The sequence below is a fragment of the Argentina silus genome (assembly GCF_951799395.1).
Source record: "Argentina silus genome assembly, chromosome: 17".
Taxonomy (NCBI): domain Eukaryota; kingdom Metazoa; phylum Chordata; class Actinopteri; order Argentiniformes; family Argentinidae; genus Argentina; species Argentina silus.
The window spans coordinates 6,701,237-6,713,736 of record NC_139671.1 but is presented as its reverse complement, the minus strand read 5'-3'; the positions used below and the strand labels follow the sequence as shown (position 1 = coordinate 6,713,736).

Sequence of the window (12,500 nt, the reverse complement as noted above, 5' to 3'; positions counted from 1 at the left end):
AGGAAATTTATCTGTTTGAAATTTAATTACATTTTTTCGACTCACTTGAACTTGTGTTTCCCATTACCCACACCAGTTCTATCTGCTCCTCTTTGAATATTTTACCATTGCATGAAACATTGATACCCATTTGGAGAAAATCACTCCTATTTCGAGGAACTGCGTAGATTACAAAATTTGTATTCCATCGCTTTCTTTTCAATGAATCCATGTTCAAAGAGTTACAATGCTTCAGAAGTAACAGGAGAGGATATATATGGAGAGAAATGTACGCACGCACGCACACCCACACGCACCCACACGCACGCACACACACACACATACACACACATACACATACACACACATACACACACATACACACACATACACACACACACACATACACACACACACACATACACACACACACACACACACACACACACACACACAGGAATCAGCAGGTCTGTTCTCCCCTCATAGTGATTATCCAGCCCATAACTCACTCAGTGCTTTCATTCGCTCTATCATTCACACCCGGCCTGATGATGGGGCCTCTATAATTCACACATACGCTGATTATCTCAGCTGTAACTCAGCTGCCTGCCATCAGCTGGACCACGATAGGATGGGGGGGTGGAGGGGTGGAGGGATGGGGGGATGATGGGGTGGAGGGATGGAGGGATAAGGGGGGGGTGGAGTGGTGGAGGGGTGGAGCGACGGAGGGAGGGGGAACATCCACTTTTTTCCATTGGCATTGTGAATCAACAGCACCTGTAATCTCACTAAATCACCACCCTCTCGTGGTGTGTGTAATGCATAGCCTTTTTACACGACATGGAAGTGGATATCCATCACTTATTCTTTGGACCCACTGAGTAAAGCGGAAGTGTTTTAACTTCTGCTGAAAGCCCTATTTTCCTAATTGCTTCTAAATGACAGTACGCCAAATAACTGTCTTATGACATGAGACAAGTCATGATTAGATGCAAAAGCAGGATATCGATTCATAGGTAACACCTTGAAGGTTTTGTGGATATGCTCAGATCATAGTTCAGAATAACAAAGAGATATGGTGCAAATAAAATATCCCAAATGAATTGTTTCATTGTCAAAGTCACAGTCCCTCGTGAACTTGTCAACAAATGTGTGAACAGAATTGAACCACTTTCAAGAGAAAAACAAATATAGGCTTCATTAACCTTCAGTGTGGTCTGCTGTGTCCTTTACCGACCAACCATTCTGCCAATGAAGTGACTGGTTTGTGCGTTGAGGTTGTTCACACAGTCAATATTGATCTGACCACAGTGTACATAGGCTGATGATGTTCAGAACAACCTAATGAGTCATGTGATACCCTCCATATGACCTTTGATCAAACACAGATAACTGTACGGTGAATGTTGTGACATGTTTGTTCTTTGAGAGATAAAATGCAAAAGACACAATTTCGACACATTTCCATTTATTTATCCAAAGCGACTTACAACAAATACATTTGTTTAAGTAAGTGAATCATCTATCCATCAGCCATCATAAGATAAAGCAATCAATGCTCGAACACTTTGGGCTGTACAGTATTCTGAGTTGACATTCACATAAAACAACTCTGAAGGGCTCTGAAGGGCTACTGTAGATCCTTAGACTGTCCTTTTTCAATCCATATCACATATGTTTTCATACAACAACCAGAGCATCGGCAGTCCCCATTTTGGATAGGAAGCAAGTAGAGGCGCTGCCCATATTTGGAAGGTAACATCATTTGTGACGTCTACGAAAACAGACTATATAGTACTGTGTGATGGAGTTCCCCAGCTTTCCAGAAGCATGCAACATTCACCTATGCAGTTTACAGTCTTCTGAATTATGAATTACTGACCAGACATCAAAACATATTAAAGTAAAGCAGAGATTGTGGGGGCGTTATCTGGCGTTCAAAGCTTACGCCTCTCTTACATTTCTCTCACTCGCTCTCCATTCTATCTCCCTCTACTTTGAGCTTTTGTCTGTGTTCCCTCTCTTTCACTGTCCTTCATATCAAAGGGTCTGAATGAGGTCTCTCTCTCTCTCTCTCACTCTCTCTCTCTCTCTCTCTCTCTCTCTCTCTCTCTCTCTCTCTCTCACACTCCCTCCCCCTCTCTCTCACACTCCCTCCCCCTCCCCTTTGCTGTAATTGAATCAATAAACAGACTTTAATGCTGGGTGAAACTCTTTCAGCTTGGATTACCTCAAACTCTGCTCACCCTGGGAAAGGATGGGAGCCCTGGACTCCTGAACTCTGGGCATGTCTGAAAATGTTTCTTAGAGATTCATTCATCCTCCTATTTATTTATTCACTTTTAAGTCTCTGTAAAGCTTTTGGGTGGTGCAGAACAGATCTGAAGACTTAGTCAAAGTCCATGCTCAGTGCTATGCTAGTTTTTGGAATGGTCGATTTTAAATTTGGGGAATTTAAACCAACAACTCTTCGATGGTACAATAGTCCTAAACCTGATTTTATTTTATTTTTTTGGTTCACTGCATCAATCAATCAATCAATCAATCAATCTTGAGCTGGAAGGTCCAATCCCAGTTCTAGTTGGGGTGTTTGCTCGTGATTCTGAGGAGCATAAAACGAGCACTGGACCGAGCATTCTCTAATCATTTCATGTTGAGGAGATTTGTAAATAATTCAAAAGTTCAAAGGGGGTTAGTTCACTGCCGAGGGCACCTCGGATCACCATGGTAACTGCACTTCACTGAGTGGTCTGGATGGGGTGGTTGTGTAACCCTCCTTGGGCTGTTTGTAGACATGGTGATTGTCATACCCTCTACTTATTGTGCTCAATGTAAACATGTTACCTGGCACAGTATTTCTCATCCTTTCGGTAGCAGGGACATTGAAGGACTGTTTGGCTTAAAGCACTTGGGAAGTGGCGAAAAGACATCTACCGTAGACAGGTCTTTTCTGGTGCTGCATATAGAAACCACAGGCTTAGCAACAGTACTCTGATAATGTATGTCACCAACATAGATGCAACTGACAGGGACCGTTGACTGTGTCACTCAGATGTTAGTACAGAGAGAATGAACACTGCTGGTGTTTCAGTACTGCTCTATATGTTATCTCAGGTTGTCACATGGTCTGCTCTGTTGGTCTGTCATAATGGTGCCAGGCCAGCTCTGCTGAATGCAACCTCTCTCTCGCTCTTGCTTTCCGTACTTTCTCCCGATTCCCTGTCTGTCTGACACCCATGCTCCGCTTTTCTCCAATTTCCTCCTTTTCCACCTCTCTTTCACTCCCTTCATTTAAGCGTCTTTCAAATCGATTGAACAGAGGGGAGGGAGGACCTGTGCTGTCAGAGCTGTGCGAGAGTGTAAGGGAAGGTCAGCGACCTCTGAACTCACCTCCCGCTGCAGCTAATCGCTGTTAATTACACAGACACAACTAACGGAATGGATATCGGCTCTCCTCTTCACATATCGAAACACCTCAATCAAGCTTCGATTTCGGACAGATTTAGTTAATAGCAAAGGACATAAAAAGGGGCTGAGTGTGCAATCATTCAATGTATTATTAGAGAGTTCTGCTTCAGTTATAATTGCCTCCACCATATCGATCATATACCCCACTTGGATTCAGAATGTCATCTGAATCCATTGCAATCACGGAATGAGGAAATGGCAATTAAAGTATGTTGTTCGTGTGCTTCCTCCTCCCCCAGGAGGAATATTTGAATCCATCGAAAGCGGCCCCTCAGGAGCGGAGGAACTAGCCTTCAAATTTGCCTTGAACACAATCAACAGGAACCGCACCCTGCTGCCCAACACAACACTCACCTATGACATCCAGAGAATAAACATCTTCGACAGCTTCGAAGCCTCCAGAAAAGGTGAGCTGCTGGAGAGGATAGAAGGTTTGGTAGCACTTTACAATAAGGTATCTTTTATAAAGGATTTATAAAGGATTTATAAAGGGTTTACAAAGGATGTATAACGGGTTTATAAGTAGTCTACCACCTGCTAATAGAGGCTCTCTGATCTATTGACCAATAATTATCAGTCTACAGACTATTCATAAATCCTTCCCAAACTTTTTAGTAAGATTGTTTCATAATGTGTGTTATTGGAGGTTATTGGAGGTTGTTCTCGGCTGACAGACTCTGTGGTAGATGTCCTGGGTTGTGTTAGCAAGACAGTTGTACGTCATTAGCATTGCTAATTCTGAGTATCTCTGTGATTATACATTTTTGTTTGTTTGTTTATGGTCTGATTAGAAATAAGAAATAAGGCAGCCTATTTGGCATTAGTGAAATGTGAAAATAGAAATGTACTGGAAATGAATGACTCACTCTGATTCGTGGTTGGGAAACATTTGCTGATGCTGCCAACAAACTGATAACATCTGATACGCTCAACAATTTGCATACCAGAAATATGGTTTGAATTCTGATATTCCATCTAATCAGTTTAGAACTTAATAGAAACATAATACATAAGTTATCAACAGCTAATCTAATTAAAACTAAAAGCTTTTTAGTTAGTCCAAAAAAGAGTTTAGTCCAATAAGGTAAACCAAGAAGTAATGTCAAAACTATTGATTTGAGTGATAAAATCCAAATTTGGATCAATATTACTTGAATTACTATGTAATTACATGTAATTATGTAATGTAATGCATGTAATTACATGAAGATGAAACTATACGTTTTTGGAATCAGATTGTATCAGCTCAAGCTGAAATTAAGTGTTATCGAAGTCTCCCTTAAAGGGATGCTCCACTTCTTGTTTCTTGGTTTGGCCCTGACTTTCGGTGTAGTTAATTAGCCCATAGAGTTTTTGGTTACATATGTTGCTTCCTTAGATAATGAGTAGTCATATTTTAGGCCCCATAGGGCTCCATTAACTCTGGAAATATGTCCAAAACACCTTGCAGACAATCCAACCATCCCTCCTCATGTTTATGAGCATGTCTCCTCCCCCAGCCTGTGACCAACTATCCCTGGGGGTGGCGGCCATCTTTGGCCCCTCCCACAGCTCCTCTGCCAACGCGGTCCAGTCCATCTGCAACGCCCTGGGGGTGCCCCACATCCAGACCAAGTGGAAGCATCAGGTGTCTGATAACAGGGACTCGTACTACGTGAGCCTCTACCCGGACTTCTCCTCCCTCAGCCGTGCCATACTGGACCTGGTGCACTTCTTCAAGTGGAGGACGGTCACCGTGGTCTACGATGACAGCACAGGTACAGGTACAGCGACTGTATGCCCCACTTTCTTTAATCATGATGAAGATGATGATGACTTGTATGATGAAGATAAAGATGATACATATGATGATGATGAGGAGGAGGAGGAAGGGAAAGATTGAAAGGGTATCTTTTGTAACTTGCGTACAGTGCTTTGTTGACCTCAATTCATGTGTACCTTGTTCTCTGAATGTACAGAAATCTGAGAGGTACAGTTTGAACAAGAAACAAACCTTCTCCTACTGCAGTTAAGCTGTATGTGCTTTGCTACCTCTTGTCTGAGTCCAGAAATCAATAGTTCTCTAACCCCCGCCCCCCCTGAGAGAGTCCTCCAAGTCTACCGCACCATCAAAACCAAAAACCTTCTGTCGTCATCAACGGCTGTGTGTCTCGTTGCCATTCGGCTGTGACTTTGGGGAGTGGCTCATGATGTGCCTTTTACAAGCGCGGCGATATTTTACCGTGAGTGCTCTGACATTTTTACAAGGCCAGCAGCTTCCAAAGTGAGAGAGTGCTCATCACCCAAAGAGAAAAGACAACTTATTCTGTCGTCTGCCAACTGTTTACGACCTGTTCTGGAGGACATCTTCATGAAACAAAATTAGATTCAATATATCAAGTATTTTCTAAGACTTGTTCAAGTTGCATACTGAATCCATTGCCCGCCATGTCTACTCGTTGCCGTTTGCTGTCGTTGAAATTCAGTAAAGTCTTTCAGCTCCTGCACCTTATTGGAGTTCTGTTAGTGTAACAGGGGCTCAGGTCCTGAGTAATGTTTTATACATCGCCGTCCGTCTTGCGTTTTATCATTAGCGAGTGGACTCTGTCGGACAGAGGGGAGATTCAACATGAGGATTTATTCCGTGGCGTTCCTTTAAAGGAGAGGCTCAATGTTTAAGATGTCTGCCTGAGAGAATGTTAATATCCTCTGACCGTGTCTCTGTCATACACATTTCACTTTGCCGAGACGTAGCTCCTGTAGCATGGTGACAGTGTATTAACCTTGGTTGAGGTCACTGTGAATGATCCAACTCCAACTCATCTCCACACCGACTCATCTCCTTGGCCACTGTTCACTTCACCCCCCCCCATCAACACTCCACCCCACTGCATTGATTCACAAACCAGAGAGAGTAGTAGAGGAGGATTTGGAGGTCTTCTAAGGATGGTCCTCTCCCCCAGGTTAGTCTGATACGGCCGATCTCAGGGGGAGCGTTTTGACTGTGACACTCCTCCCACCTTCAAAGTGACAGAGTTGGTGTTAGAGTGTCTTGGGTATGAAACCTACTCCACCCCCCCCCATCTGTAATCACACAGCTTTATGCTCCAGGGCGTTCGCCGCTGATTGGAGCCTATCTGACGGCTGGTTGGAAAATTATCGGAGGGGAAAAAATATTCACACGCAGCTAGCCGTCCGAGTGTCTAAAAGAAAGTCTGAAGGCATTAACCAGAGCCCATGAACATTCACACTGACAGTGTTTCCCAAACGCTGAGCTCCCCCAGCAGATTTTCCGCTTAACGCCTCTGAAGTGTCGGTATGGACAAAAACAGGAGGAGTAGAGGTGCCCTGGAGTGGGGATCTGCTGGGATTACCTGAGGGAAGATCCAGGACTTTTAGAAAACCACCTCACAGCTCTAGTATTTACACCAAGACCAGAGCACCATTCCTACAGTATTTCACACCAATCCCCCTTGAAACCTCCCCAGAGAGAAACACCCCATTCAGAGTAAGACCAATAAACTGCTCACACAGCACTTCGTCGTCGTCGTCCCCCCCCAAAAAAAAGGCTGAGCCGTCTTAAAGTGGTTCTTAAAAAAAAAAAAAAAAAAACCTTCTCTCAGTCTCTCCACCCCCCCGTCCATTTTTACAACCATGACAAGTAATCATTTCTCCCATCAATCCAGTCTTTTTCATCCCAAGGGCTCAGAAGTCCTTCACAGAGGGAGAAACTCAATGTAATCTCATCACAGTGTCTCTGGGAGAGGTTTCTACCTGAGTGCAGGGAGAAAAATGAAAGGTGGAGATTGTTGCTCAATATAAGGCGGTGGTACAGGTCTCCCCGGGGGAGGCGTAGTCAGACACACACACAGTACCTTCTCATCAGAAAAGGGCTGGTGTGTTTGAGGGACAGAGAGAGAGAACGAGAGGATTGACTCAGGCTTTCCATCAATATGAAATTGAAGCCATTCCATGCTACAGTACAGTAGTGAGTGGAGTTAATTAACATTTGTGAGGCGTCCGTGGGATGAGGCAAGAGTATAGTGCTTTTTTCCCCCTTGTGAAGTGTTGAGCCGGTGCTAAATTCTGTTGGCAGCCCTGCAGCTCTGTACTCTATGTGTGTGCTTGCCAAGTGGGAGTGGGAGTATCAAATCGACTATGGATTAGGGAGTCATGCATATATGGGCCTTTCACTGGAAATATCTGCTTCAGATTTATTTTGACCCTCTAAAATTATTGATGTATTACAAATGGTTATATATGGACCATCTAACTTACTGAACTAACTATTTATTGCAACCTTATAAAATTCCTCTCACTTCGTGACACAGTGTATTTGCTCTGCAGGTCTCATTCGATTGCAGGAGCTGATCAAGGCACCATCAAGATACAACATTCGTTTGAAGATCCGTCAGTTGCCGGCGGAGACCAAGGATGCAAAGCCACTTCTAAAAGAGATGAAGAAAGCAAAGGAGTTCCACGTGATCTTCGACTGTGGCCACGAAATGGCCGCCTGGATACTGAAACAGGTCAGCAGCCATCAGGTTTCTCTTTGTTAGTTTTCTTCATACAGCGTGTTACAGACATGTAATGCTCCAGTTAGAAATCTACCACATTATAGCATTGACTCAAATAGCATTTAATGTCTAGCAGGATAGCAAGTTAATGTTATTTCAATAGTTAGAGGTCGAACACTTTTTGTTTTATTCCTTTCCCTTTTTACATGAATACATATTCTTTGGATGTCTCATTTTTACCTGATCGTATGCATTTTTTATCTCAATTTAAGAATATGACATTTCTATTAATGCATTGAGATAATGGATGCTCTATACCACAATACATTTTTTATTAGAAAGTCTGGCCCTGCAGGCATATGAAATATTTTCATTAAACTGTGTCATATTGTAAATAAGTAGAATAGATGGCATGAGGGCAAAGATTATGCTGTAGGCAGGACGTTTTAGTGCAAAAAAGGTGAATATTTATTCACAGGAATAGTGATGGTACTAGCACCACACGTATTTCACTGCTCTTTACACCCCTGATTAATTGTTATGTTCTTTGCTGTTTATTAACGTATATGATAAGGCAGTGATTATTGTGTTATGGTATAATAGCTAAAACACGTGTTCTTCGTGTGTTTTAGCTATTATTTGTGTGTTAGCTGTTATACACTCACTGAACACTTTATTACAACACTATACTAACACTGGGTAGGGCCTCCCTTTATTACACCTTTATTACAACACTATACTAATACTGGGTAGGGTCTCCCTTTATTAGGAACACTATACTAATACTGGGTAGGGTCTCCCTTTATTAGGAACACTATACTAATACTGGGTAGGGCCTCCCTTTATTAGGAACACTATACTAATACTGGGTAGGGCCTCCCTTTATTAGGAACACTATACTAATACTGGGTAGGACCTCCCTTTGCTCTCAAAACAGCCTCAATTCTGAAACATTCCTTTGAGATTCTGGTTCCTGATGACATGATTGCATCACGCAATTCCTGCAGATTTTTCAGGTGCACTTTCAAGCTGTGAATCCCCCGTTCTACCACATCCCAAAAGTGTTCTATTGTAATCAGATCCAGTGACTGGGAAGGCCACTGAAGAACGCTGAACTCATTGTCATGTTCATGAAACCAGTTCGAGACGACTTTTGCTTTGAGACATGGTGCATTATCATGCTGGAAGTAGTTATTAGAAGATGGGTAAATTGTGGCCATGAAGGGATGCACATGGTCAGCAACAATACTCAAATTGGCTGTGGCATTTAAGCGATGATTGATTGGTATTAACAGGCCCAAAGTGTGCCAAGAAAACATTCCCCACACCATTACACCACCTCCACCATGAGAAGGTGTACAGGCGTTCCTAATAAAGTGTTCGGTGAGTGTATGTTGGATATACAGATAAAGTGTACAACATTGTCACCAAGGTGACCATTTGTTTTATTCATGTTTTGATACAAATACCTAGCAGTGAAATAATGTTTGGCTCTTGTAAAAAAATCCAACATTTGAAATGTAAACCGTATATCCTCAGGGTAGCTTGCAACTTAGCTAGCGAGCTAGATAGATTTGTTACTAAATCCCTGTCTTTACTGGGTTCTCATTCATATGGGTTGACACTGTGACCATAGCCGGTATTCTTCTTGCCCTGCAGGCTCTGGCCATGGGGATGATGACAGAGTACTACCACTACATCTTCACCACCTTGGTATGCACACTGGCACCTCATAATACTGTAGATTTACTCTGACATTTTCATTTCCCATTTTACTGTACATTATCCTCTGAATATACTTTGTGGAAGTCCTGGAGGGAACTCGGGGCTCCAATTTGCATGTGAGTGATGAGACATAATCTAGCGTTTGCATGATATGCAAGGCATTTTCAGACTGTTTACTAAAACTCTAGTTCAATAATCATTGTTTTCTCAAAATAAAATGTTAAAGACAAAGTATAATACAAATCGTGCTGAGTATTCTGAGTTGGTAGGTATTTTTAGCTCAGTTAAGCACTAGATCTTGAAGTGAAGGTATAACAAAGTGGAATACATTCACCTCTCAAGAACAAAGCCCTAGATACATTAGGTCTCATACCTACAGTATTCTACACATTATTCTTTATTCGGTTTCCCCATATCTGTATTATATACTCCTGTGTTTAAAAGCACTTATGGGTGTCTAACTATCAGTCAAACATTTTCTAAGATTAACTTTCCTTCCTGAACACTGCCCTGATTTTCTCTACCCATCCCCAATCTGTTGTCCAGAAATCTCCAGAAGTTTTGATCACAGAAAACAAAAGCACTTCGATATGATATTCTATTCTGAGTCAGGCGGCGATTGAAGTTCTCCAAAGTTCTTTGATCCATCCACTACAAAGAGTCCTGCTGTTCTCACTGGATGAAAAGCATGTCTTTCCTGGGCAGAGGGAAAGGGAGACGGAGAGCTGAGATAACAGCCCTGACAGTATGAGGCCATTACTGTTCCAGTGCATTACAGCCCCTAACAACTGGGCCTGTTGTGTTTTCTGGATGATTACGGCAAAGGTTAGGGCAAGGTTGGAAAAATCTTACCTCAAATCTGTTGTTACAGACAAACAGGGAGCAGAGCAGTGATTACAGGGTTGTTTCAGTGGCCGGCTGTTAATTGTTAGTCTGGACACCCGCCTGCTCCAACACTGGCCCGTTTGGCAGGGAGGTGACTAGTGCTGGCTAATGCAGCAATACACTGGTACCCAGGCTTGTTGCCTTTAGAGTGTTGCAGCAAACACAGACCATTACGGCCACTGCCCAGTTGCCCACCTCCCCCATCCCTGTCAGCGGTACACATGAACAATCCATAGACATCTGCCTGGTCATAAGCCAGACATGTGGCTTGTTTGACGACTGGCTTGTCCTTTCACTTCTACATGATAGATGGCAGCCCACCAAGGCCTGCATGTAACCTTGAAAGCATAATCAAGGCCGCCGCCTCAGCAGAAGCAGCAGATAAAATGCCTCCTGAAAATACCTTAGAATGTACCCTGGTGCTCTACCTCTCTCTCTGTCTCTCTGTGTGTCTCTCTCTCTCTCTCTCTCTCTCTCTCTTTCTCTCTCTCTCTCTCTCTCTCCCCCTTTCTCTCTCTCTCTCTCTCTGCTAAATCTGGCCCACAAATGCAGCTTTAATTTATTGGAGGTGAGAACAGGTGCATTGTAAGCACTCTAGAAGCAATGATGGGCAATTAATTATCTCCTTTTATTTTAAACTATTAATACAATCCCCTCACAGAATAAATACGACCCTGAAACCCCATCTGAGTCCCTATGACATGTTTATTAATCATTAATAAAGCATGAATAAGCATACTTTTGTCATTTCAGGACCTTTTCGCTCTGGATATGGAGCCATATCGGTACAGTGGAGTCAATATGACTGGGTTCCGGATTCTGAACACAGAGAGCTCTCAGGTGTCGTCAATCATTGAAAAGTGGTCCATGGAACGCTTACAAGCCCCGCCCAAAGCGGACTCGGGCCTGCTGGACGGATTCATGACGGTGAGTAAAACTGCTTACGACTCTGTTATGCTGTGCATGCACAAACATGTTTATGGGGGTGCTTCATCCCCGCATGTCTCGTTAAGAAAATCAATAGGAAGTCATAGATTAAGTGGCCGCGTTCGACACATGTCGTGATTTTGTGGTACAGGCACTTTTGATCCATTCTGTATGAAAAGGCCTGTTCATATGAATAAATGACACTTGGATTAAGCAACCGCAATGAAATGCATGAAAAGAGGATGTCATGCTACAAGTATATTTGTTAGCTGAGTACCAACGATGTTCAGGGGTTCAGCCCAAGTGAGAGCCACTCAGGGTGGGCATCGAGGCGGTGCAGCAGCCCCCTGCATGGGCCTTTGGGGCTGGAGCTCCTGGGTCTAAATGCTCAGTAATAAGACGGTGTGGATGGTAATGGCCGTTTATCTGCACTCTTTCACTCGCGCCTCTCCGCTGGGAACGCTGCCAAAATATGACAATCTGTCAGGGTGCACAGAGAGAGGGAGAGAGCAAATTGGACGGAAATGATGGCCTTGGTTTTTAGGGCGGCGTCCAAAAAAGCAGGCGATGAGGTGATTTGAAAGTGAAAAAAAAAAGTGGAGCTAGGCACGGTCATTCAAGGTCTTTCGCTGTATCCATTTATCTCAAACAGCCAATTACTTCATTTCATGGAGATGGAGACAAACGGTACTGTGTTTTCCTATTTTTGGTTTCTCTCTCTGTCTCCGGGTAAAAAAAAAAAAAAAAACCCTGCTGAATATCAATAGCCAGGAATAGCTATAATTAGAGAAGCATTGAGCAATATCAAAGACTGAAAAGGGATGGCTTTGAATAGAAATGCAACTTGTCAATAAATGTCATTTGGTATTTCGAAAGCAGACGCTTGCAAGTGTTTCGAATGACTGAATCTGATGCAAGCTGTGTTTTTATACTGGTAGAAATCAGCTCTGGTATCTCTTGTTAGCAAGAAATGTATCTTGTCGTGCACCCAATGGCCTCTAAAGCAATAGCCCATGTTTA

At 43.0% G+C, this 12,500-nt stretch overlaps 1 protein-coding gene across 2 annotated transcripts in view; it reads left to right on the top strand.

Moving 5' to 3' along the window:
• Positions 1 to 12,500, top strand: part of LOC310817910 (glutamate receptor ionotropic, kainate 2) — a gene marked incomplete at both ends in the record, with an annotated part of 47,356 nt that overhangs the window by 12,381 nt on the left and 22,475 nt on the right. The window contains 5 exons of one of the 2 annotated variants that reach the window (XM_083688646.1): positions 3,687 to 3,854; positions 4,947 to 5,204; positions 7,774 to 7,955; positions 9,603 to 9,656; positions 11,307 to 11,480. In XM_083688646.1, the coding sequence (XP_083544772.1) occupies positions 3,687 to 3,854; positions 4,947 to 5,204; positions 7,774 to 7,955; positions 9,603 to 9,656; positions 11,307 to 11,480 (836 nt within the window). Of the gene's footprint in view, positions 1 to 3,686; positions 3,855 to 4,946; positions 5,211 to 7,773; positions 7,956 to 9,602; positions 9,657 to 11,306; positions 11,481 to 12,500 lie in introns of both variants that reach the window. The other variant, XM_083688645.1, reaches the window with a different exon arrangement.